This window comes from Rhipicephalus sanguineus, chromosome 11, assembly GCF_013339695.2.
Source record: "Rhipicephalus sanguineus isolate Rsan-2018 chromosome 11, BIME_Rsan_1.4, whole genome shotgun sequence".
NCBI lineage: Eukaryota > Metazoa > Arthropoda > Arachnida > Ixodida > Ixodidae > Rhipicephalus > Rhipicephalus sanguineus.
In genome coordinates this window covers 32,661,961-32,689,701 of record NC_051186.1, presented here as the reverse complement: position 1 = coordinate 32,689,701, position 27,741 = coordinate 32,661,961, and the positions used below count along the sequence as shown (strand labels likewise).

The following is a 27,741-nucleotide window of genomic DNA, read 5'->3' as shown; positions in this document are numbered from 1 at the left end:
TTGTTGTGGTTGTATGAGAGTGACGTGGGATTTCGGGGAGTGAGGCCTAACGAACATGACAACTTTTAAAAAGAATGACTTTAGAGTGTGTAACCATAGTTTGATCCCTGCTGAATTCAAAAACCAATGTAAGAGTTCACAGAGAATGCAAATAGCATTTCTTGGCAAAAATCAGCGGCTGCAGCCGCAGGGATTCTTGAGATGCTGAGCGAATGCGGTGACATCTTCGGTTTGTCGCGTCATCAGCAACATCGGCACTGTTAAAGCATGGCCTTCGCAATCGTTCCACCAACGCACATAGCCGGAAATAGTCATGGAGGCCACGGTCGAAGATATGACAGTGCTGCACGGCTCTGCCAAAGCTACCAATGATGACGTATTCTAAGTTCATTTCCACGTCCACTCTTTCGGTGCATTCGCATGGATGGAGCAAGACTAACCTTTCTTTCGCATAAATTAAAGCTCCTGCTGCCACAACAGTGGAAAAAATTACGCCATCGTCAACAATAATGTTGGCCCTTGTTAACAACAAAGTTTTACCGAATCTAAAACCACATCAGCTTCCCTATAAGGCACAACACTTGACCAAGCCAAATCATGTGCCTTAAAGTTAAAGCACACACCTGAATACAGGGGTTAACCTTCTGTAAGGATTAACGAAGGCATCACACATTCTGTCTGCACTTAAGACTACCGTGTATTCCTTGCTCGATGCCAAGATGTCTCGTAGCCATATTGTGGTATCGGCACGTAAATTACGATGCTCACCACTGCCAAGCCGCTGCTGCTGACGACCTCGCGCTGTGCCTGCCAGTCGTAGCGCTGGTTCTCCGACTCCAAGCTGGCGAGTGTGGCGCGCAGTGCCTGCAGCTCACGATCCTTCTCCTCCACGAGAGCTAGCGAGCGGTCTCTCTGCGCCTGCATCAGGGACTCCAGCTCCGACAGCTTGCTGCTCCAACGCTGCTCCAGCCGCTGACGCTCCTGCTCATACCGCAGGTCCGCATCCGACAGGGCACGCTGTGTGGGAATGAAAGAGACAAAAACACAGCCGTCATGCTGCAGGAGGTGGCAGGGAAGAGGATTCTGTGAAAAGTAAAGACAGAACAGATGCTATAAAAACCCCTTATGAACTGTATCATTTTCTTACAACCCAAACTCCACCATTAGCTCAACATACTTTTGTCAAGCAGATTGCCCTGCAGCATACAAGTTCATCTAAATAAAAGCGTAGAGGCCCTCCTCACGTGTAGAAATTACAGTAGCAAATTAGCAAGCTTACTGTTCATGCTGATAGTCATAGTGTAGTGCGAGGACGCAAATACAAAGACACGGAGACATACAACACAAGAGCCTGTGCAGTATGCCTCCAAGTCTCTGTATTTGTGTATTCATACTACACTACGATGATAGCGAACACCAACTAGCCCAACAACGAGTCCTCCTGCATTATTCATAAGCCAGTGCCTCTAACAGTGTTTTATCTAGTTGTAGCTTGGCTGTTTGAAAAATTTTCTCCTAGGTACCCTTTGTTCTTTGGCAGAGTCACAACAGGTAGCGAATGTCTTCTGTAGACACGAAGACAGCACAATTTCGACAGTTGTTGTCCAAAGTGTGTTGGACGTGGTGCCGTCTTGTGTCAGACCCAAGGCACAGGTGGGAAAATGTGCTAGGGATGCCCCAGCACACATTATCTGAAGAGACTTCCGTTCTTCGAGACAGATTAAGGGGAAGGGAACAGCCACACTTAGGCATTGGGACACTGGCGTCCTGATGAAGTGATTTATATGCTAACCAGATAGAGTGGGCACCTGCCTGAATAGTATCAGGTAAGATTTCGGTGTAGAGATATAAGAGTGCTCATTGCCGTCTACTTACTCACTCACTCGCATTCAAACACAACCACCACTTATGCAGAAATGCGCCAGCAAAGGCATCCACTGAAAATATGCGAGACCTGGAGCTTTGCGGTGGTCTCCCGGTTGCTCTGCTCTTGCGCCTCGAACTGGCCCGCTGCGTCCTCAGCTGCCCTTGAGGTCTTTCACTTGCTGCCTGAGTCGATCCACACTCTGCCGAAGACTCCTGACCCCTGCAGGCAATGACAGAAACAGGCTGATCCAAAAGTGCAACGTGCTTGCCTTAAAATTGGCTTCAGTCTAAAGTCAATAAAGTTCCTTATAAACATCAAAATTGAAGACTACCCCAGTGATTGGCCATGTGACCAATTTATCTAACAATAATCAAACAAGTACAGTCAAGTGCAGGTTTTTCAGACTCTCTAGGGACTGTTAAATCGCCCCCAAAAAATCGAATGCATACCTTTTCACTGCCCTCAAAGGCTCTATTTTTCACAGATACGCCAAAATAGCTCAGAGGTCTGCCAGCACACTCATTAGGGATCTCAGTGCTTGTACTGTGACAGGAGATAGCGGGTGCATGCATGTGTAAAAGGAGCACATACTACATCCTGCAATACTTCACTCCAATGTGTACATTGCTTAAATTTGACAGCACAACACCTCTGCATTGTGCCTAAGCTAACTTCGGGAAGCATCGCGCCTGCAAGTGGATAGCTGGTCCAAGGCTACAAGATAATCAATGGGGCTACGATCAATGCTATTTTGAAACTGCAAGCAGAATGTCTGAAAGATCGCCGGCGAAGAGTTTCAGCCTCTGAAATTTCAAGTGCCTTTACACGTACACTGGCTTATGGCTTACACCGCAATGCCATGAAGGTGTCTGAATTATCGGGCGTGTCCAAACACTTGTCATCGACTGTACAAACCAAATGGGCATTGTAATCGCTGTCAAACATGCCATGATGCGAGAAAGAAACCGAACCTTTGCGTAGCTGCCTTGGCTGCCAGTACCCATGGAGCACAGAGTGGGCGTGAGCCTTGTACTGTTCAAACTCGTCCTTCAGCTGGCGAAGCTCCTCTCGGGCACTTGGCATGCAAGCCAAGGACCTCCTCTTCTGCCAGCTCTCGGAAGTAAGCTGCGAAACAGCACAAATAAATCAGTGGTTACGAAATCAACATATACCTCAAGTCGTAAAGCTGAATGACCATAAAAACTAGGGAAAGCATAGGGGAAATGAAATTTCCTTTCAACAAATTATCTACGTGATGCATACACTCAAACCTTGATGTAGCAATCATAGATATAACAAATTATCTGTTATAATGAAGTAAATGAAGATAGTCTTGTCACAGATACAGTGTTATGAATGTACATTTATAATGAATTTTCGGATATAAAGAAGTCATTTTCGTGTCAGATACAGCTTTGTTATAATGAGACTTGAGTGGTACTGCGGACTCCAATTCTGAAGAGGGTTGGCATCATAGAAAAACAAATGATACAATGTAAATGATAAGTCTAAAACTGTGCAAAACAAAAGAGAAGCATATACAGGTGACATACAAGCACTGTATGTGCCTTGTCTATTATTAGTGCATTGTTTACATGTTATTTTAATCGAATAGTCAACTAGCCTCGAATTACGAGCTTTGGCTAGGTAAGTAAATAAACAGCAATAGTTAATTTAATAAAATATCACGGCCAAGCAGTTCCAGTCATGTATTACAAGTTGAAAAAAAAAATATTTGCGAGTTTAGAAATACGATTAAGGAGAATGGAAACTAAAGCGCATGAAAAGACAACTTGCTGCAGGTGAAAGCTGGACCTACTGTATTTACCTGCATATAGCCCACCACTGCATATAATTCATACTTCAAAGAGCTTGCAGGAAATTTTTTTTTAATAATGCTTATTGCTTGCACATTTCAACTGTGCAAATTGACTTTACACCTTGACAGAAATGACTCCTCTAACTATGTTCGAAGATTGCAAAAGCTTTATTTTCACTCGGTTTCTGTCACCAATGTTACTCCACCGTCCTCACCTACTGTAACTTTCAGCTGTTGCTGTCACAGTCGCGTTCCTTGCATTGATTTAAAGCCACCTTCCATGCATTCACGTGAAGCATTGCATGATGTGAAGCATAGCCTTGATACCATCTTGTAGACTGAAATTTGCATACATTCACACCAGATTTCAGCTTCGGATTCTCTATATTTTTTGTGTGGGTTATGGGCAAAAAGAGTTTTACATCTTTTTGTATTGCATGTGCTCTACCGCTGAACTACTGCCGTGGCTACTGGTAAGCTTGCAGTAGGATATCACACAAGCTATGTGGGAGGTGTGCGTTCAGCTCCCACACTGTGCTAGGTTGTCCTTTTTGTCTAAGGAATGCCCAGGTGAAAGAAATCGCCCATTGATGCGCTGTGCATTTACTGCGCACAAAAAGAAATGCCTCACAATCAGGTCAATGGGCCTCTCGGCACGCTGATTCGACTCCTCAGCAGCAGGCGCATCTTGCCAATCGGTCCAGCAGGGTCTTCACATCCAGATTGCTGTCCTGGTGCACCAAGTAGAGGCACGTGCACAAAACAAGGTGAAACGATGCTCGAATGGCAAGAAGAAACCATTACTGCTGAAAATTGCGGTGTAAAGATGCCACACCTAGCGTGAAAAAAAAAAAAAATTTTATTTCTGGGGTTTTCGTGCCAAAACTACGAGACAACTGCGGTGGGCATTTCCAGATTAATTTTAGCTACTGGGGATTATTTAACGTGCACCTGAATCTCTGTGCACGGGTGTTTTTTGCATTTTGACCTTAGGAAAATGTGGCTGCTGTGGCTTGGAATCGAACTCGCACCTCGAGCTTAGCAGCACAACACTTAAGCCACTAAGCCTGGCAGGTCAGATTAGCATAACAAAGCAGCAAGCTTAAACTGGTAACACGATGTTGTCACAAAGCAAGAAATTATGTGGCTAGCCAAACAGACTAGTTTGCGGTCAGCAGCAGGGGCATAAATCATGGGGCGGTCATGGGGGGTCCTGACCCCCCTTGTGTTCAGGCTGGGGGACACCCCTTGCAAGTGTCCCCCCTTGAGATTTATCTTCCAAATGTCACATTTGAATTTCTTGACAGTCAAGGACAACACACTTCAGTAAACCAACTCTGAAATCTGAAGCCGTTCCAATGAACAGAAACAAGTACGTACCTCTAGCCGGTACACACGATGGGGAATACCTTTACGCGTTAGCACGAAAAGTGCTACCATTTTTATTGCATACTTTAACCGAATGATGTGCTGCAAAAATGCTAGACTGCCTACGAGTCGCTATTAGAAACTAACTTCACCATGCGATGTCACTCAGTGCTATTCTTTCTGATCGGGTGCCGAACTCATGCTCGTTTTATTATTACTATTATTTTATGTGAATGCATAATTTTAATTTTATATGATTAAAAATAAAGCACATTTATAAAAATAAATGGCTGCCATTGCAAGATGTGTGTCCCCCTTTGTGGTTTTTATGGATTTACACTAATGGTCAGCAGTCGAATATATGCTTGCACTTATGTAAATACAGTGACGCATTCGGCTATTCCGTCAACTGTTGCTTCAGTTACACCACAGCAGCTCATTCTGCTATCACAGACAGCCAAGATGCGTCAGTTGTTGGAATAACAAGAGGCAAGTCACCGCAAACACAATGTTTTAATGAGTGCCTACCTGGGAAGCAGCTCCGCAGCCTTGGCACCGATGCCTGCAGCATTCGCTAAAGCTGCGTTTTCTTGGGCGAGCTGCGACAGACGCTCTCGCAGCCGCTGGATGGCCGCACGGTCTTGCATGCGTAGCCGGTCGTACGTGCCCACTGCCTGGACAGCTCCTGTTAATGACCAAGCGTGACTCAGCAACAAGCGAATCAGACAAAGAAGAACTGGGGAAAACTGTGCAACTATAACTGATGACAAATCGTCCAACAAGAAATGTTGCTTCTGGGCCAATGTCTTGATAAGAGAACTGGTCTTTGTCAGGTCTCTGATAAAGAGAAGCCCTCTTCAAGATCAACTTCAGCAAATGAAGAGCAGATACATCAACACAATCAAACGGAAATGCTCACTGCCGTGGCTATGAGCGACACTGTCTAACACTCCCAAGTTACATCATCATCCTCATCATAAGCCTGCTTGTGCCCACTGCAGGGCAAAGGCCTCTCCCGGGTTTCATCAATCAACTCGGTCTTGTGCTTGCTGTGGCCACATTTCCCCGCCAACGTCTTAATCTCATCTGCCCACCTAGCTTTCTGCCTCCCCCTCACGCACTTGCCTTCTCTTCAAATCCAGCAGTGATTATGTTGCCTTCGCGCTACATGCCCTGCCCATTTCTTATTCTTGATTTAGACTAAGATGTCCTTAACAACCGTTTGTTCCTGACCCACTCTGCTCTCTTCTTGTCCCTTAGGATTACACCTTATTTTTCCTTTCCATGGCTTGTTGTGTCATCCTCAGTTTAAGTTGAACCCTCTTTGTAAGCCTCCTGGTTTCTGCTCCATATGCAAGTACCGGTAAGATGCAGCTGTTACATACTTTTCTCATGAGGGATAGTGGTAAACTACCATTTGCGATTTGAGAATGCCTGCCAAGTACACTCCACACCATTCTTATTCTTTTAGTTACTTCATTCTCATGGTTCGGCTCTGCGATCACTACCTCTCCTAAGTAGATGTATTCTTTCACCACTTCCACTGCGGCCGGCAAGCTTGGTCTGACGGTCCCAACGTGGGAGTCGCCCGCTGCGCGCTGACACGCGCCTTGCAGGACCCAAATAAAGTTTTTCAACCAACCAACCAACTTCCATTGCCTCGATACCTATCGCAAAGGGCTGTTCTCTCCGAGACTGTTGAGCATTACTTTAGAAGTGGGAAAAACTGTGGAGCTATAACTGACAAGAAATCGCCGAACAAGAAATGTTGCTGGATTCAATGTTTTGATAAGAGGACTGGTCTTTGTCATGTCTCCGACGAAGACGAGACCTCTTCACCATCGAATTCAACAAATGAAGGAGCAGACACATCAACAGACTCAAGTCCGCCAACAGCGCTATAAGGATCTTGAGCTGTCAACCTCAACATCAATGTCACTAAGCATGTGTGTAAACCTGCAACTAGACGCACCTGCAGACGACTTTCCAGGCTGGCCACCCGCGCCTCACTTCCCGTCGTCTTTGATGCAAACGTTGCCTGGGCACGCCCCGCCTGGCTTTTTTCCTGTTCCAGTGCAGCCTGGTGCTGTGCCTGTTGGAGAAGCTTGAGATGCTGGCTCTGACAGATGGATGTGTTAGCTTCAGTTGCTACTCATGACAATGAGACAGTGGTTCACAGGGATGCACTGACACCACAGATGCTGGTACCAATGACATGGCACCAGTGACCATTGCACCTTACATATTAACAGTGATGCATTGTGGTGTCAGTGTCCATATTTATTTTTGACCCACTTCATTTTGCAGTGATGACATTTCTTCAACTGGGCAGTCAACTAACCATTCAACAGCCTCACCCCTGTATTCAAAGACGTGCATCAACTTGAAGCCACAATGGGCCTTTTCCTGGTCCAAACAGCACCTCCAGTGGAGGTCGCCCAAATCGAATGGTGGCCCTCGGCCTCCGAAGTTGTCCGCCACGCGCCGGTAGACAATCTCTGAGGCCTGCATTCGTGCCTTTCTTTGGGGAAAACATTTGCAAATTTGTGACAACAGATGTCGCTTGGTCCGCACCTGCCGTCGCGTTTTGGCCACTGAAAATCATGGTGTCTTGTCCACGCCGGCGTGCATGTGCACACTGCCTACCTGGAAAAGACCCATTTACCTTGGTCAAGCCCTCATAAGGCAATGCCTGCCTGACATAAACATGCCCAAGACGCTCACTGCGTTCCCTTGGGTGACTGCACAAGAGGCGTTACAATGACGTCAGCCATTCATGTCAAGTCACAGCTTCAAGTACTGCATTTTCCGAATATGGGGCTTAGTTACAGTTTGCTAAGCAGACATTTCAGACATTCAGTGGGACATAAATATTAGTGCAGAAAAGAGATGAAATATTCACGAACACGGGGTGTCGCTTTAGCCAATGTTTTGACTAGCGGTCTTGTCTTCTTCAACGTTGCAACTTCCTACCTTAGCGCATGGTATGTGTATGCTCGTACCCTCGGTCCCCCGACCGCTGGTGTTGGGGGAGACGTGGTATAAAGCATACACATACATATGCTAAGGTAGGCAATGTAAGATGGACCTGGGAATGTTGGATTTGCATGATCCGAGATAGGGTTAATAAGGTGGTGAAGACGACGATGGACAGTAGAGGCGCTCTGCATGTGTGTCTCTCTCCTACTTATCAGTTCGTCGCCGTCGGAGCAGCTCATTGAAAAGTTGGCTCCAGCGACCCACCTCGTGTTAACAATTTTTCATCGCTTCACGTTTCCGTCTTCAACCTGTACTTCTCCCTAGTGCAGACAGGTTCTTTTCTCTGTCCGTGGATATCTCTCTAAAATGAAAAGAGGCCATTTACCTTGGACCTAGACCACTCCTGCTGTAGCTTGAGCAGCAGGGGGGAAGGCTGTCGGAGCTTCTCCTCTCGATGCGAGCAGCCGCTTGGCGCACCTCGTCCAGCTCCTGCGTCAGCTTCTCCACTTTGGCCTCGTACTCTTTCGCCAAGTCTGCCTGCAAGGTTTTCCGTTCATGTGTGCGGTCACTGAACATGCTGTTTATAGCGGATGGCTCTTGGCGGCTCTGCCGACAAGTCGAGGCCAAACCTGAGTCTTTTTGTGAAGGATCAGTGACGTCATACTTTCAACATTTCACTCCTTTTGGATTAAATGAAGGCTCTCTAGCTTGAAACCCTATCAAGAATTGTAGGCCGCTAAAAAAATACGTAAGAGATGACCTAGCACCGCTGCAGTGGTAAAATAGATGGGCATCCGCTTTCAAATGTAGGATGTACTAAGTTCAATTCCCAGTAATGACCGCGAACATACATGAGTTTATTGAAATGTGCAAAGGAGTACATTGACCTGGTTCTCAGTTCCATATGGGTACTCATCTCAAAAGGTGACCCCATAAAAATCTGTGAAGGTCTCTGTTTACACCTTATGCCACCAAAGCACTGGTGGTGTGGACAAGCATCCGCTGCTGCTGTCAGAGGCAGAGAATTGTTGCCACCCAGAAGGATGATTGAGCAGCTGGCTTACCTGAGCTGCTTTCCTCATGGCTTCCTCCAGCTTGTCCTCCAAGTTCTCGCGAAGAGTCCGTTCCTCAGACAGCAGGCGCTGGAGTTCCCTCAGCATGGCCGCGTGGTCACTTTGCTCTTGCTCTCGAGCCATCCGCTCCTCGCGCAACTTCGTTCGCAGCTGCAACAGCGCAGTGGCAGCATAGTGGGGTTGTCCAAATGCAACATTATGCACACGTTTAACTGTTAATTTATTTATTTACTTGGCTGGCTTCCCTCGATCACAAGACTTAACACAACTGCAAGTAAGAAAGAAAGCCACATCCACGTGATGTAGCCAATTTGCCTTCTGGCCACACTTTTGTGTCTTAAGCAAAAAACATTGCACTGCCTGCCATGCAGTAAAAAGTGGTGATGTCTTATGTGACATCACATCTCCTGGTTCTGGGGCACGCCATTTGGATTGTGCTGGGGTATGTGGATGAAAAATGATAGGAGTAACATTAAAAGACCGGAGGGCAGCAGAATGGGTCAGGGAGCACACAGGGATAGCAGATATCTTAGTTGACATCAAGCGAAAGTGGACCTGGGGTGAATATGTAAAGCATAGGACAGACTACCAGCAAGCGCATATCCAGGGGGTGGCACACCAGGCAGGTGCCTCTCCCAAAATTTCTTTCTGCCATGGGACAGGGAGCACAAAATGGCACTCAACCACACTTGCCTGCCCGGCCCCCACTTCTGATCAAAAACATGCCCCCACCGACACACATTTCTGGCTAAACCACTGACTACCGTGAACAGTAAGAGCAACGGAGTGGTTGCCAAGAGATGGGAAACCCAGTCCAGGAAGGCAGAGAGTTAGGTGGAGTGATAAAATTAAAAAGTTCGCAGGGATAAAATGAAATCAGTTTTCACAGGATAGGATAAACTGGGGATCACAAGGAGAGGCTTTCATCCTGCAGTGGACGAAAACAGCCTGAGAACGATGACGAAAAGGGACCTTCTCTTAGATCAAGCATTTTCTCTGCACAAAACAAGCGCTGCAGTGTTTCCGGAAGGGTATTTTAACACCACACCTAACTTGACATTCGCCTTTAGTGTGCCTTGAATATTAGCAAGACTTTCCGGCAGACCCTCTTGTCTCACCTCGGCCGTCTTGGCCTCCAGCGAAGTGGCCTGCTCCTCGGCATTTCTCTGAACTTCCTCGACTTGACGCAGTGCGGCCTCCTTCTCTGGATGAGTCTCTTACGGTCGGCCTGGAGGCAGCTTCCATGCGGGCCTTCTCTTCCGAGAGGGAAGACAGTGCCTGAGAGAGTGCAGCCACGTGGTCCTCCGGGGCACCACTCGGTCCAGGATCGCCAGGGGAGCTCGCATCCTTTTGACCGTCATCCTGCGAGGATAACGTCGAGAAGTGCCGAAGCTTCAATCCCTCTTAATGTCAACCTGTCTATGACAGAACAAACAGCACTCACTAGACATTTTCACCAGACAGAAATCAGACGTGGTATCTGTTGCAAGAAGAACTGAAATTTGGCAAGTAAGCAGAACTACAGAGAGAAGTCCTACGGGAAAGGCGAGGGGGTTAAGCAAAAACGCTGAGTTTGGTTAATACTGATACAGACAGACGAGGCTGTCTGTATTAGTTCCCAAATTAAAGTTTCCCGAGTAGCATCAGCGAAGGAGATGAAAGATTAAACTCCCGTGCTAATTTACAAAAGCACTGGGGCAAACATAAATCACGACAGATGTCACGAGAAAACTAACATGCGCGTGTTTATGGTGATGCCTCTGATTACTTACCGTTGATGACAGAGCAGGTTCTGATGTCTTATTGCTTTTCTTTTCGGACAGGGACTCATTCGATGTGCTTGTGCGAGCTTTTTCACTGGCTTTTGACGATGTGAGGGCTTTCAGGCTTAGTTCGAGGGCGTCTTTTTCTTTCTGAAGGCTTTTGTAAGGCACGTACAAGGTCTGAAATGAAGATTGCCCTTCATTATTAGAGCCACCTTGCACTGGCGCTTTCCACATAGTCTATAGCTGTGTCAGAAACAAAACCCAAGCGTAGAATGCACAGCTTAGTGAGTGCAAGAAGCATAACCGAAAGGGCATGATGAATATTTGCAATTACATTTTTAATTGATTACCATGATGCGAGTATCGAAGATCTGAAATTTCTGATGTGGGCACAGGAAATCAACGGCACAAAATAGAGATGGACAAGTACCACATACAACGGGATGAGCAGAGACACCAAGTTCTTCCAGTTCAGTTAATTTAAAACATTAATGTAGTTTTACACACGGCCAAGTCGTGCGATTATGGTCAACATGCCGTGCGACTGCTGTGAAATGTGCAAGTTGCCTGTGCATTGCAAACGAATTCTTGCTCCGAATAAATGCAGTCTGTGTCCACCGTGACACATGCACTTTTTGTCCCTTGTCAATTTTGTACAGTTGATGTGGAAACAAATCATAACCAAGAGTGTACACTTTATAGGACTCTGAATGATAGCAATCAAGATCCCCAGTAGTGGCATTGAAAATGCAGAGGTAATATGCAAAGAATTGCAGTGGCCTCTGGCCAGGACAAGGGGCCTATTATTATTGCCATTATTTAATATTTCATTTTTTCCTGGTTTGTTTTCTTTTGAGCAGAAAACTGCTTTCCCTCTGTCTGAATGCACAGAATGCCATTATGAATTTATTGAAACGAAAATATCTCAGATGTATATAATATTGGTCAGAACTTTGTTTTTGTTGACTACAAATTCAATTTACAACTTTCATACGTTTTCAGTGCATACGAGGAAACGGGAAGAAATGAAGAAGAGAGAACCAAACAAGAGGAGTAGGAAGGGCCCTGGTCTTCAACCTATTTTACTCCCACAAAAGTGCCCACCCACGTCATGCAGTAAGCAGGTTAAAATAGTGTCACGTTGCATGTGTGAAGTTACTTCATGTGTGTGTCACACAAGCATCTTGCGAAGATACTCTTTCATTGTCAACAAGATAGAGTCTGGAATAGATTTTGAGTGCAAAGAGACGGGACACAAGAATACAAGACGACTGAATGAGCACTCACTACCAGCACCGAAAGCCCTTATTTTATGCCTGTCCTTTTGAGGCGGTGGGACGGGCCGTTCTTATATGGCACAAACACTGGCCGCTTGTCTGTTGGAGTTCTGAGGCGTTTTCATTGCGCCTTTCTAGAATAGAAGCAACGATCTGCTTCGGAAAAGCAGCCTCGATCAATCGTTCCACTTGCTGTTGCAAGCTAGTTGCCAGCTCACACGACCTAACGAGCAATAAGTGAAGGAAAATGGCAGCTTTGCCACGCTTGGCCACTTTAGAATGTGCCTGCAGTTCTTCGATGTTCAACTTGTTTTTTGAAGAACATGTGCGCTGGATATATCAACTACACTCAAGAAAGTGCAAATAAGTTCAGGGGAAGACGGAAGCTCGAAGCGATGAAAAGTCTTTGAACATGGGTTGTTGCTAGAGCCAACGTTCTGACAAGTGGTCTTTTCTTCATCACGGCAGCAACCTTGCCTTGAAGACCAAGACCACTTGTCGAAACGTTGACTCCAGTGACACCCCGCTCTCGAAAAAGGAGACTTTGAATTACAGTACCCTACAACTCCCTGCTTGCAAACAATCATGGAGTTGACACAGTTTCAAAACCATTCATATTGTAAGAAAATGCATACATATACAGCAGCCCATAAGCCCTTCGCCCGCAGGCCATTAATTGTTAAGGACAGTACATGGGAGACAGTTATGTACACGTAATATACAGATCAGAGTCACAGCGCTACCTCCAAGCCGGGCCTCATAACGCTGGAGTTTTTCTTTCTGCGTGCAAATAATCTCGCACAGCTCCCTGCGATTCGCCTTGTCCGGCACGGCGGCCATTTCCTGAAAAATGAAATAAGAAGAGTACGAAAGAAAGTCACGCTTGTGTGCAGTCTTGAAAAGCTACTATCAAACGGTCGAGCTGCGTCACTAATATCACTCTAGACACCACGATCAGCAAAAGTGTATCTACTGCGCGGCACAGTTGTCAAATGCCTTACGTGCGGGTTGGCTTCCGAACCCATATCTGCGAAAATGTAATCGCATGAGACGAAGAGATAATGAAGTTCGTAGCTAGTTAGACGACATCGCGCAACCGCGCTTCATCAACTGTAGTCGTCCAGAGCAGCGACACGAAAACAAAACGGTGTCACGGACGTAATCGCTTACCTGGCGGGCCTCAGGCTGAACACCTGAATTTGGTTGCGTGCTCGAAAGCAAATAATCAGCCGTGCGGTCGTCGGCTGACAAGCTGTTACGTCTCGCATACTGTCCACGTCCCCGGTAGATCACGCAGAACGAAAACACGGCGAGCCCGAACAATCTGTGAGCGAAACGCGGCAACCAAAAGCGAAAGCAACAAAACTGCAATGAACACAACAGACTTGGATTGGACTGGCTACCCTTGACGCACAAACAAAAAATTTGACTTTAGACGTGCAAGCAGTATGGTGCCCATGACGTCACCATTATCTATTAAAAAAAAATCTGGTCAAAAGGCACGTGAAAGGGTTCTATAAAATTGCAAATATTGTACTGAGCAGAAAAGTTTCTGCAGCTCAGCAGGGGCGACGTGGTCACGCCTTACTATCAAGGACTTATTATTATATATAATTTTTTCGTTTCAGTTTCGTTCTCACTTGCGCTATCGTAGGATACGGTCCCGAGAATCTCGAAATTAGTGAAAACGTTCCTTTATTTGTTCAATGTTAGTGCAGTAAAAATTGAAGCTGTGTAGTGACACATTGTACTGCAGCCGGGCTCCTCGTCCGCATTGCCCGTACGCGCATTTGTAAATGCGCTGCCCGCGCGCGCCTGTCTGTATGTACGTGACGCGGGTTTGATTCTTACCAACGCCAAAGAAATATAACGTAGTTTATTGGTGTGGCACACGCCCTGTCGCAGCGTCATTAAAACTATTCATGCAGTCAACAAACAAGGAGCAGCAGCATACATTGCGACCCGAACTTAACGGCTTTTTCCGAACCAGGTTCTCCCTGCACAGCAACCCCATGGGCACAGTGACAAAAGTGGTTTTGAAAGAAATACGTTGAATATTTAGTGATACAGTAACACAGCACCATCAAAGGAGGTCTTTCAAAAGTAATTTGAAAGAATGTGAGCTTGGGCATGTCGGTGCTCCATATTAGCATGCACAAAAAGAACAACGAGGAGCTATGTCCATGTTGTACTGCTGTGTGCTGCTCCTTTTGTGCGCTAGGTGTTATAATTTGAAATGTGTAATGCACATTACATGCAGAAGACACATATCAGAAGTGTCTGCAATCAAAATACTTACAACATGTCACCATCCATGAGCACAATTCAGATGGCCTTTCCTTCACTAATGAGCACTTTCACTCCCAATTAACGTATGTGCTGAAATGGTGCCAACACCATTTTGTTCACCCAGTGCTGACTTAATCAGAGAAGAGAAATCCACATTCATACAATTTTTTTATTGCGCTCTTGTACTATATATCATTGGCATGGAATACTGATGCAGATCATGTAACGAAAGGATGTTGGGCCCAAACATCGGCAAAATGCGCCGAGTATAAAAATGTGCATATATGTAATAGAGACTAGACATGTTTTGACTGCTATGTTGTTTCTAGTGCTTTGACATCTGCTTTGCTTAAATGATAATAATCACGAATGACTTACCATGGCAGAATGCCAATGCACATGACTGCAGCAAAAAATTGAAAATTTTCATTTAAGAGCTTCTATGAAGCAAGCAATGTCCTGAAAGCAGCCAAAGAGCTTTATGTGGTTTGTTTCTCAAGCTAGTCTCCTCAACACGATTATATGCACTTGATAGCGAATGCATCAGGTCAAAGTTCCATTTAATGCGCAAATTATAAAGATGTAGATCCTAGTGAGCTCATTTATGTACAATATGAAGTTTGTTCTATTGCTTCAACTTGACCTCCAAGAACCACGTAATGCCGAAAAGCAGAGCAGCAGGCCGCATGATGCTCTCATCAAACAACATCTTCTTGGCTTCGGCTTTGGTTAGCTCGACCACATCGATCATCTCGCCTTGTTCTTCGACACCACCACCAGCGCTTATCTTCATGCTGTCGGTCACTTCGACGTAAAACAGCTCCTGCTTGGCGCCAAGGATGCCCACGCCAGCTCTGGACCAACAAATAGATATATTTATAAAGAATAGTATATGGGGTGTGTCACTGAACTAATTTTTGAAAAAGAAATTTATATATCTCAAACTGTTCACACGATCGGCCTGCTGCCGATATCCATACTGAGCTACAGTTAGTATGCGTATATTTTTTGGTAGTACGAATTATCTTAAGTAATTACCTAAGTTAAGTTATGCATGCAGGACTTCATTATTTGATAACGCAACTGAGAGCACTGCAAGTGAGTGCACAAGTGAGCATTAATGTAATTTGTTTTCTTATATTACGGACTTTCTTAAAAACCTAGAAAAAAAAGGAACAAAATATAGTGTCATGGTAAGACTTTCCTGGGTGTACCTCAGCCCACCACACAAAATATTTCTAAAAGCGGCATCATGCTCAGTTTTTGAAAAGGACCTGACGTTTAAAGACTGGTTGGCTCCCTACCTCAGGGGCTGACTGTATTGGTCATGAAAGCAGCATTGCTTCTTTATTAATAATCTTTTCGTTTCGGTTTCCCCTTTCCACCAAGTCCCAAAGGGCAGTACTAGAAGTAGCAGAGTTGATTACCATTCAAGCAACGTGCACAAATGTGCTGGCATTATCACCTTCAAAGTATTTCTTTTATCTGCAGTGTTGCATGAACGTTACAAGGGGCCCTGCAACACGTTTCCAAGTAATGATCGAACGACCTCACTATCAGAGTTTATTACTTTTAAATCGATTGCCCCAAAGATATTTTAAATCCATTAAGTACGAGCTATGCTACAGGGATAGCAGGGATTACAGCAATGAGCAAGCTAGAAGCTACACAGGTGGGGGGTTGGCTACACAGGTGGTGAGGATAACGTGCTTCTAAAAGACGCGTTACCTGAACATCAAAGCTGGCACTCATTTTGTGCACACACGATTTGATTAGAGAGGACTTAAAGGGGCCCTTCAACACTCTTCCAAATAATCATCGAATGGCCTCATTATCGAAGTTTATTGCGCCACCAATGGATGGCTGAAAAAAACTATCACACCCGTCATGTACAAGCGGATTTACGGGGGTTCATTGCACGCTTTCTCTTCTTTTGTCCCGATGAGCGTACAGGGTTGATGATAAGGGGCAAGAAGCTGCATTAGCATGCATCGTGACCTTCAGCATCTTCTCGCGATAATCAAGTCAGCCAATGGCCGTGTCCTTCTCTCCAGTGATGTAGGTAGTCAGGCCCGTCGATCATGTAATTTGCTAACAGCGAGCAATTCATAGCTGTCTTCGAAACGTTACTCTAAATACCCTGCCACATGCAGCGCTATAACATTTGGTTCACATGTTCACAGAGCCTCGACAACCAATCAGCAGCATTTTCTGACCTTTCAAGAAGTGTTGCAGAGCCCTTTTAAGCATGGAGTTTCCTACGATACTCATCAGAGAGAACAGTGGCACTGAGATCGTTCAGCCAACATGGGAGTGTAGTCTTCGTGCTTGGAACTTTGAATGCACTTGTTACTTTGCTTATTGTTGTGATTCGGCTTTTGTTTTGGGTTAAAGAATGATTCAGTGTAAACTTTGTGAGCTGATTTGAACTGGTGAGCCTAAAAAGGTCAAAGTGGTGCCGTTGGACTGGTGAACTTTTGCTGAACTTCACGAACTTCGTCTTGCGACAAAGAGGCTGCAGACCACACGGAGCCAAAAGAACAAAGCTTGGGAAAATCCATGAGCTACCCATCATTTTCATGCTGGCTGAAGTGCAGTGCATTGCGGCTCCCATAGACACTAGCACCAGATTTCCCTCTAACATGCTATTAGGAAACCCTATGCTTTTCAGATCCGCACTGGCACCGACCGATCGGGTCGAACAGTGCTAGGACTAGTAAGTGTGACAGTTACCTGAATGAAGTGACCCTCTGTACGCTGCTCAAGGGCACATCGTATCCGCACTCTTCCTTGATCTCTTCGCGCATTGTCTCGGCGGATGACAGTTTCTCATTGTCGATGATGCCCGCACACAGTTCGAGCGTCACGCCCAACTTTCCTGGATACTTGGTCGTGTCGATGGGCTTGCCCGAAGTGAACTCGTGCGGTGGGATCTGACCGTAGTAGACAGCTGAAAGAAGTACGAGAATTCCTAATTTACGAGCTCAATTCACTGAGAACGCATGCTATGTAACCACATAGCAATACGCTGAACAAATGATCTGCTAAAGATTGCCATTTCCTTAACAGGCTACAATTTTATCTTTCTCTTGTTATTAGGATGAACTATGAAGTTGTACTTCGATGCTACACATATTGACGCCCTCATGTTGTCGTCTTATTTAATGCGAACATTATTTTTTAGTGTCTACTGGCCCCGTCAAATCTATTTCGTGGTTTTCTGCACTCCTGACAACTGCACCTTTATGAATGTTGTTGTCAAATAAATTATACTTTATACAGTGTTTTATTGAAGGTATACGAAATACACCTGCTTCCAAAAGGCACCCTGGCTACCACTTGAAACAAACAAACAAGAAAAAAAGTAAAAAGTAATCCTGCTTGGTAATCATTTATTTAAGCATTGTCAAGCACTATGTACAAGGTTCTCATAAAGCAGCATATATTTAATAAGTTTGCCGAACCTATAATATTAGCGTTTCTTCCCCGCTTAAACCTATACTTCGTACTGTGATTTTTCCATCATTGAAAATGTTATTTCCCCGCACGGCCGCTGCATATTTTAAAAGAACTACACACAGAACCGATCGCACGTGTGCATTCTCGATCAGTAGCAGACGACATTACAATGGTTTCAGTTTTCTGTGTCGCCAGAAATAATCTCTAGCGCCAGCTTTGCCTTTCCTAAGTTTTCGTCGCGCACTAAACGCTAATGCGAGCAACTAGCGTGCGTAACTTTGCACACGGAAAATGCGCGACAATTTCCGGAAAACGAATATATGTCGTAGAACATGTAGCTTGTAATCGCTATACTCACCTGGTCGGAACTGCCTGACGAATAAAAGGACATCCCTGCTTTTGTTGTAAATAACGGCCGAGACGCTGCGGAACAAAACAATTACGTCCCGTTTCAGAACACATGCGTGTAGTCAAGCATAAAACCGCGCCGACCGCGCCACTGCACCTGAGATCACGCTATTAACACGTGATATGCGCTCAAATGAAACAGATTGTTCCACAAACCTGTCGTGAGTCTTCATGAGGTCCCATATCCTTTGCTTTCCGTTCTGCGGATTCAAGGAACACCGAAGGATAAGCCAATTAGTAGGAAAGGATCGCGGAGGTGGCCACATGCTCTACGAGAGACGCATCAGCTGGCGATCAAGATCGGCTCACCTGCTTGAAGAGCAGCCGCGTAGGTTTGATGTACGCAGAATTCTTGAGCTCCGTGACTCGTACGTCGTCGATCTGCTCCATAACTACGTCGGACGTGGATAAAACGCGCTTAATCGAGGAACAAACAGTGGCGGGACCGCCCGAAACTATCAATTTGGTGGACCGCGGCCAAGCTACAGCCCGCCAACATCGAACTCCGCTGATCATCGCTTAACAGCACCACGACTAGCTTAGTAAGGTCAATTTCTTAATGGTCGGTTTTCGTAAAAACGCTTCGCATACGCGGCCAGAGAGGTGGATAAGCGCCTTCATTTTTGTGACGAGAACGTATTTTACGCAACAATCTTTTATATTAGATAAGATGTTCGGCGCAACTACCGAGCCGCCCCAGGTAGGGAAATCTAGAACTAAAATGTCGTCCGCTGCCAAGTTTCCATTGCGCCGTTCTAGCTCAAGTGATTGATGTTCTGTTGTATTCTACTCGAGCATTAAACTATAAAGAGAAAGAAAGAAGCTACAGGTGCGCCTCCTTAAAGGCGATTGGACGACGCAATGCATAACGGCGTCGCTACAATGTAAACACTTGCGCAACGAAATTAAGCGCACAGGTTTCGCCGTTTTAGCATGGGCTAGCGCACGTTGTGCGCGTCGTCTTAGCGCTTTTACACCGTCTTAAATATTCATTTAGGTCATACATACAAACCTGAACCCAAATATTTAACTCTGGGCTACAAATGAAGCAATTGTGTCAATTCAAAAAGAGTATGCAGTTGAGTGCTAACACTCTCCGGAGACAGGCTTTTAACTCGATGCAACTGGTTGTAGATTCCAAGTTTTCAAAATATGGAAACTTTACATCTGATTAGGGGCTGACCGTTAAGATTGTTCTTATAAGATATGTTCGCTCGTTATAAAATATGCCTTAGATGCTATGCACTTACGTGTCAGAATTATCATGGTTTAAATGTTATCAATATGAACTGAAAGATTTATGCATGTATTGACTGTTCTTGTAATCACTGTCCTACAAAGAACTTTCGTGGTTCGCAGTATGCACTAAAAAAACGTGGCGTATATAGAAAAATGTTTTTGAATTAGGAGGAATATACATTTTGCGCACACGTTTCAACACATCGTGGCCTGAAAGATCGAAGCACATGGTTGAAAAGAAAAGGTATTTTTGTCTCTTCTGTTAACTGCCGTCTATGTGATGTGCCGGAAACAATAGAACATTGCTTTATTAGCTGCAAAGACGCTATTCTGTTCTGGGATGTCCTTCAGAGAGCACTGAAGAAACGTTTTGTCGTCAATTCTCACACCATACGTTATCTTATACCAATATCGCTTGATGAAGTGCCATATGATATGTTTTTCCTCATGGGTATGCATAGCTTATGGAAGACACGTATGCAGGACCGTAACGCAGAACCCACCATTTCTTCAAGCATGCACTTCATTCGCATGACTATTCAGCTAAAGGACATTTATGATGACCTGGACTTTAGACCGGACTGGTACCCCCTCTTGGTGAGGTGCTCGGCCTCACCACCTTCTAGTATAACACGATGTGAAGAAACTCTCACCGTTCTACTGCACGTTGTGTTAGCCATCGAGTGTGCACTTAGTAACGCTTGAGCGCATATTGTCGCTATGTGATTGTACCTTTGCTTGCTTTATTTGTGCTATTATTGTGCACTGTAATACTAAGTGTGATAAATACCATGAAAGAAAAAAAAAAGAAAAAAAAAAAACGTGGCGTAGTGGATAGCGCCGCTCGCTTCGGAGCAAGAGGTCCCTGGTTCGATTCCGCGCTTCGGAAGCATTTTTCTGAGTTATTTTTCTGCGGGGCCTTCATATATATATACATACTTATACATATACGGTGCATGGCGACGGCAACGGCAAAATCCAGCCGAGACTGTCCATATAATTGCTATCGCAATAAAAAAGAAGAAAGAAACATGCCTACATGTGCAAACTGGGAATTAGCAGGCTATAGACATGAATTTTAGACACCGTGCATGTTGATGCATATATATTTTATTACATCAGAAATCAAGATGGGAACTAAAACAAGACATAACAAATATCCTGAGCTGTTTTATTTTAATTGCCGCTACTGCCAACAAGGTGAGATCAGTCCCACTCAATGCAGAGTAATATTTAGAGCATACAGACGGTTTATTTACAATGTATGAAAACAATAACAGCTCACGGAAATATAATTCTACTCTTTCCTGGGTGCTGTACAGCCTGAATATTTGATGCATAGGCTTTTGGCACACAAGGCCTTGCTATATCCTACAAACTTTAAACAATACTACTGGCTTTGTATGTAAAACAACATCACTCATCCTTTATATCACATTTTGCATGATTAGAAACTGTTCAAGTGTAATGCCGACATTGGTCCATGGCTTGTGTGAGTATGTCACATCAGTCACAAACAAAACTACACGTGCAAGCCGGTTATGGGCTTGTGTGAGTCCTGAAACATATCACATTCAACCCCGACTTCCAAATGACTTTCCCAAGTCAGCAACTTGAGAGACGTGAAGTGGGACTTATCTGGAGCAGTCTTAATTTACAACACGTCATTCCGAAGTCAACACAAACACACACATATATACGTCTATACACTAGGATTCTACAAAAAAAAAAAACGGTTTATGGTACAGTACAGCAGAAAAAATAGACATCCTCGGCTCCTCAGTCATACAGTGGCAGAGACTTTGCAAAAGTCAAGAATGCCTTTGGCACGGCTTTCAGATATCTTGATTCGCTCCTGAAGTTCTTCCACTGAACTAGAGAGAGAAAAAGAGGCAGATTTGATATAAGGGGCACAGCAACAAGCAGTGTAAGAAGTGCATTGAATGCCATCTGAATGCTCAGTCAAGAAGTGGAGTGAAAAAATAAAGTGAAATCGATTTTACTTATTTATTTAATCATGAACCTACACTGTCCTGTTGCATCATTGCAGTGGTACAACAGTAACACAAATAATTGCACTTTTCTTGCCGAGAACTGCGAAACATTTTGTTTTGCCTTTTTCTGTCTATTGAGTAATTGAGCTTGACATGCAGCCAAGAATAAATTGAGCTGTCATGTGAGAGGATGGTGTGAAAAGAATAATTTTTCACATGACTAACATAGACACTACGAAAAACTTGCTCACAGGTAACAGCAAACTGGTTGACAAAAACAAGGTTTTCTCCACGAGCATATGAAGAAAGCTTAATTTGGGATCTTGCAGCAGATGCATTCTAAATATGAAAAAAGTCACAGGCATTATTGAGCACACTTTACTTAACAGTCTCTTGTTTTGTTGCGAGGTATATCCCAGCAATAATCAACCAGGCAATGTGTTAATATACGCTTGCGTGAGAATGCATGGGCATTGAATATACCGACAGCTCTCGTACCTATCTGCGCATGGTTAAAACTCTGGGCATGAGCCTTCATTTGAAAACTTGCATTCTGTTTGCACACAGAGATCAGAAGTGTCGTGAGATAGTTGAGGCCGCCCATATTGCAAAAATGGGTGATTTGTGCAGTAGCTGGCCCTCAGTAGCGGCACCAAGCTAGGAGGTTGAATACCTCGATGTTGTTTAAATGACTGCTTGAAATGTGTATGGCCTATTGGCTATGATCTTAACAATTTAGTGGCTGCATGCCTATTTTATCTGTTAAAAAATTTTTTCACTGTATCCCCCCCTGTATATCTTTCTGTGTTCGTTCAATAAACTTCAGTTGCTAGTGACGCGTTGTCCCTGCCTTATTCATTTCTCCCCGTTGTAATTTTTTTTGTGCTTTATTTCATAATGCACATTTGCCAACTAGCCCAAGTGTCCCTATTAGTTCAATAATACTCAAGTAATACTTACAAGTGAGCTTGTTTGACAGCAGAAAAAGCAAAATAACATCAATAAATAAAGGACAATGGTTAAGTGGTCATAATCACAGACAGCATGGATTTTATTTTTAAACTGGCACTCAACCATGTCCTTAGGACATTCTAGATTAACCAGCCTTGAGAACAAAACTTTTGAAAATGGTGTACATCACATAATAAAACAAAGTAATTATTCAACGACATTCAGGAGACCTTCTTTACGTAACCACATGTGAAATCATAGTAAGCTGGTAATCACGAAACATACTTGGATTTTCTCAGTGTAACACGCAAGTGATTAACAAAACAAATAAACATGCTCGGAAAAAAAAAATCAGAATAATTAACTTATGTTAATTGAACGAAAAATGCTTAGAACAACCTGGTGTCTATGCATACTGACAGGGGAAACACCATGTTTATAGTCCCGGGAAAGCAATTACTGAAACTTCAAGTGGTTTTTCTTACTCCACACTTGTAACACTGTCTGGATATCACTCAAACATTCGCTTCAATTCTAGTTACACTGTAGCATTTGGGCGCTCAAACAGCTACCGATATTTTCAAACATGACCACTTTCCGCATCGACATCTTTCGCATGCACAGTGCTCACAGATGAAACACGATAATGCAGGGCCAAGTAATGCAGATACTTTCGCTTCCACCGTCTTCATTTTGTGTCATATCGGCGTAATTTCAACTCAAACACTTGCATCAGAGCCAAGATCACTTTTAGTGGCCAGATTCATAGCAACCTGAAGTGGTTATCTAGAGCAACTGCGCATATCAGTCGTTATACTAAAAGTTTCAATGTCACATCTCAATCCATGAGCACTGCACACTTACAATATTGTGTGGTTGTAGCTGTAGTAACAACTTAATTCTGTTTGGACGAATAGTAAACCGGACAAATTGATATCGGCTGATAATCAACAACAGCACTTTTTCCGTCTCTGTTTAAATTGCTGTTGGGTGATTCCACGTAAGATCGAACAAAACGATGGCTGGTCGACCTCTCAAATTATTTCAAAATTTTATATATTATTGCCTGATGAGTGGAAAGAAGAGATCCGCAATTTGTTTTGCCGCCAAAAATTTTTTTCGAGCCACAGGAAATCAATAATGACGAAGAGTGGAGTGGAGCGCTCATCCGCTCTGCTGTTTTTCGCCAACTTTCGTTATGAATTGCACAAAAATATATTAAAGTTAGGTAACTGAAATTTATTTACCTAATATATGCATGTTTTTGCTTCTGCTCATGTATTTTTAGTTTTTATGTGTAGTGTAGATGTTTTTATAAAAAACCTCAAAAATGGCCCAATTGGCAAAATTTTCTTTACTTTGAAGGTCTTTATCTCAAAAAAGCCTCGTAGCAGCGGTACAAAAATTCCGCATTACGTTCTTCGCATGCTTATCTACCAAAGTGCCAAATCTTGTATTTATATAACTTTTCAGTAAAGAGATATCATCGGGCTAAGTTCAAGAAAACACCGAACAATGCAAGCTTCTGACGACAATTAAAAAAAAAACCCCATTTTTTAAATTTCTTAAACTTTGTCCACTTATTCTCCTCCACATCAGCTTTCATAATCATTAAAAACATGTTGCATAATCTCGTTTCACTAATAGTTACGGTGCCTCCAATGAGACCCTTAGGCAAGGACGGGCAATTCCGACTTCTGCCCAGCAAGTGTATAAAATGCAGGCAGGATTGAATTTCTTTTTCTTAAAAGGCCAGCAAGTACCTAAAAAGGTGTCGCCGGCACTGAAGACGTTAATTTTGAAAATATTTGATCACTGCAGCGGCCACGAGCGCGGGGCTACCGATCAGGCGCGAGCGCACCCGAGATGCTCGTTGTAAGAGACGGCGCAGTGAGAGCTCGTTTTGGCGTTCTCAGACCGATTGAGTTCGAAACAGCAACACCTCTCGGGTGACTTGAACGCACGTGCACCGGTAGTCGCAGTGATCTGGTTAATTGCGTCGATTTCTTTTTCAGGGGGCATAAGAATGTCATCGTTAAACTGTGCGTTCCGTGAAGATCTTTCATTGCAGCACGCGTAGCACAAGTAGTCTGTCTCACTGACAGTCACTGATCTTTCAGGCGTTAAACGTTCCTTCAAAGCATTTATTCTAGGTCAGTAACTCTGCGAAATTTTGGCTTCTTTGCAATAATTAAATGAGTACAGACACGATTTTGAGACATCGCAAAAGGGACATTTTTTGCTTCGTTGGTATGCAGTGTCCACGCTGTCCACACACTGGAGTCGGAGAACACGTATAAAATATTTTAATTTGACTTTGAAGTTTTCGTCGCTGAGCATTTGCAAGCCAGCCACACTGCAAGGACATTATCCCGACGAGTCAAGACAGTTCCTCCGAGTTCGCGAGTTCTGCGTCCTGCATGCAGCCTAAATCGTAGAAATCACTGTCAGGGTCACTGGACGACAATTCACTCATTGTTGTCTATTGCACCACGAGCAGATGACGGATTTCCCGCTAGTACGTCGCAAATTTCTGTATCTCCGTGACGTCACACTGCTATGAAACGACACAGAGAAGCCACCCCTCGATATCGAAACCGAAAGTGTCTTTTTAAGGTGACGCTAATTAAAATATATAGGATGCATATTCAGGCACCACAATAGTCGTTTTACGTTTCTCGACACCAGTATTTTTATTTAGAGCAACAATCCGATTTTTTTAAAATTCGTGTCAGTACTCCTTTAAGCTTCTTTTGCTTCGAAAGGTAGTCTCCACAATAGACTCATTCAGAGCTATACTTTCTCGTCATGAGACGCACAGCAGGAGTAGAGTAAGAGCAAAGCACAAGAACTATCCGCGCCGAATGAAGTGTGAACAGCGCACCGAACGCGCGGCCAGTTCACGCCGTCTGCTGCCGACATCTAATATAGGCAAGCGCATCCGGTTACCGATAGTTTTGCTTTTCTTTCCTTTGACAATCCATATTTTGCTTTGCCACTGGAGCGCCACGTTCATGCTTTCCACTGATCGCAACTGGCGCAGCGCAGTTTTCTGTGGCAGCAGCGTGCGTGAAGCGAGCGCTCATAGCTCCCTTATAGAGTTTTCATCTTGCTTCCATCTCCGCCGTGTTATCAGCGCCTAGCTGAGATGCGAACAGAGGGCGGATAGAATAGCGAAGCTCCATGCACATGCGTTCAAGTCACCCGGAGGTGTTGCTGTTTCGAACTCAATCGGTCTGAGGACGCGAGAACGAGCTCTCACTGCGCCGTCTTTTACAACGAGCATCTCGGGTGCGCGCTCGTAGCCGCTGCAGTGACCCAATAATTTCAAAATTACCGTCTTCAGTGCCGGCGACACCTTCTAGGTACCCTGCTGACCTTTTAATAAAAAGAAATTCAACCCTGCCTGCATTTTATACACTTGCAGGGCAGGAAGTCGGAATTGCGCATCCTTGCCTAAGGGTCTCATTGGAGGGGCCGTAACTATTAGTGCAACGACATTATGCAACATGTTTTTAATGATTGTGAAAGCTAATGTGGAGGAGAATAAGTGGACAAAGTTTAAGAAATTTAAAAAAATGGGTTTTTTTTTTAATTGTCGTCAGAAGTTTTCATTGTTCGGTGTTTTCTTGAACTTAGCCCGATCATATCTGTTTACTGAAAAGGTATATAAATACAAGATTTGGCACTTTGGTAGATAAGCATGCAAAGAACATAATGCAAAATTTTCGTACCTCTGCTACAAGGCTTTTTGAGATAAAGACTTTCAAAGTAAAGAAAATTTTGCCGATTGGGCCAATTTTTGAGGTTTTTTATAAAAACATCTGCACTACACATAAAAAACTAAAAATACCTGAGCAGAAGCAAAAACATGCATAATATTTAGGTAAATAAATTTCAGCTACCTACCTTAATATAATTTTGTGCAATTCATAACGAAAGTTGGCCAAACAGCAGAGCGGATGAGCGCTCCACTCCACCTCTTTTGTCATTATTGATTTCCTGTGGTTCGAAAAAATTTTTGGCGGCAAAACAAATTGCGGATCTCTCTTTCCACTCATCAGGCAATAACTATATTAAAATTTTTGAAATAAATTTGAGAGGTCGACAGCCATCGTTTGTTCGATCTTACGTGGAATCACCCTGTTAATTAACTACCATTTAAAAACTAAACGGCTCACTGCAGTTTCTCACCTTTTAAACAAGACTGCGTACAGAGGGATATGTGGCCGTCAGGCTTGATTGCTGTAGCCAAGGCTGACCTTTGGAAATGCGAGGTAGAATTGCATGAGCTGGAACATAATGGTGACACGTCAATACCTGCTCACATGTGGGAGATTGGCAGCCACGCAGTACTCACGTGATTCTTGCGCTGAAGGCATTCGGGCGACGCAAGCGCCATACCCTTTTGGGACTCTTTCTTTGCGAGGGCGAGAACGATTTCGGCCGTGTTTGCTGAAAGACGCAAACCAGGAATGACGAGTCACCATCACGTGAGTGTGAACATTGATGAGCTTGTACGTGACAAGCTTAATTCACGAAATCGAAAAGCTAACTGATGTGATAAGACTAACGGCTCACGTTTATGCAACATGTAACTTATATCTGAGTGTATATTTTATGTTCGAGCGTACATAATTATTATTCTTTTTGTCGCAGCAAATGGAGTCCTCAAAATCCATCACAGCAATGGGTGAAATCATGCACACAGAGACTCTACAGGAGCAATGACTATGCATTATTTTAAATCAAGCTTGCCAATCTGCTGAGTCACTTTACTTTAACAGTGACCATGATGGAAGTATACATGAATATTCCAAGTTCCATCTCAACCACCCACCTTGAGAGTCTGAGAAGAACACCTTGGCATGCGTGGAGTTTAGGAACATCAACCATGTTGTCCAAAGTACTTCGTCCTCTTGCTAGATTCCATGCGTAAAACAAAAGCAAAATAAAAAGGGAACCATTAAACAAGGGGCAAGGACATCGAAAACAAAGCAGTGCAGAACAGTCTGGATCCTTCATGGCAGTATTTGAGAAAAATGAAGGTGAATAGCGTTCCTCGATTCTAGCGCTGCACTTGATCAAACCAGCTTTGTCAAGTACTCTCAATTCTTCTCTAAATTTACTTGTTTTAGACATATAGCATTTGTAGAAAAACGACACGTTTGAAAAATATGGGTCCCTGAAGCACATCAGCAAGACAGAATTGCAGTTAACATAATTCACTGGTTTTGTAACGGCCAAATGTA

At 44.0% G+C, this 27,741-nt stretch overlaps 1 protein-coding gene, 1 long non-coding RNA gene and 1 pseudogene across 2 annotated transcripts; all 3 read right to left on the bottom strand.

Moving 5' to 3' along the window:
* Positions 1 to 690: 690 nt before the first annotated feature.
* LOC119374924 (GRIP and coiled-coil domain-containing protein 1-like) lies at positions 691 to 13,559 on the bottom strand (annotated as a pseudogene).
* Positions 13,560 to 14,970: 1,411 nt separating this feature from the next.
* LOC119374711 (uridine diphosphate glucose pyrophosphatase NUDT14) lies at positions 14,971 to 19,012 on the bottom strand. The gene is made up of 5 exons (XM_037644891.2): positions 18,615 to 19,012; positions 18,462 to 18,505; positions 18,256 to 18,320; positions 17,172 to 17,388; positions 14,971 to 15,292 (listed from the first exon to the last, which is right to left on the bottom strand). Exons 1-5 carry the CDS (start codon positions 18,819 to 18,821, stop codon positions 15,064 to 15,066), a joined length of 762 nt encoding a protein of 253 aa, XP_037500819.1. The 5' UTR covers positions 18,822 to 19,012; the 3' UTR covers positions 14,971 to 15,063.
* A 7,733-nt stretch (positions 19,013 to 26,745) lies between these two features.
* On the bottom strand, positions 26,746 to 27,382 carry LOC119373876 (uncharacterized). Its single transcript, XR_005180002.1, has 3 exons — positions 27,330 to 27,382; positions 26,850 to 26,944; positions 26,746 to 26,781 (listed from the first exon to the last, which is right to left on the bottom strand). It is a non-coding gene; the product is annotated as an uncharacterized LOC119373876 (long non-coding RNA).
* Positions 27,383 to 27,741: the final 359 nt, after the last annotated feature.

Excerpts from the sequence above, each read along its gene's own strand:
- LOC119374711 (XM_037644891.2), bottom strand. The coding sequence starts at position 18,821 with ATGATCAGCGGAGTTCGATGTTGGCGGGCTGTAGCTTGGCCGCGGTCC. Across the intron at positions 18,506-18,614 it reads CGCGGCTGCTCTTCAAGCAG|AACGGAAAGCAAAGGATATG; the intron begins GTGAGCCGATCT and ends TTGAATCCGCAG. Across the intron at positions 15,293-17,171 it reads CAGAGGGTCACTTCATTCAG|AGCTGGCGTGGGCATCCTTG; the intron begins GTAACTGTCACA and ends TTGTTGGTCCAG.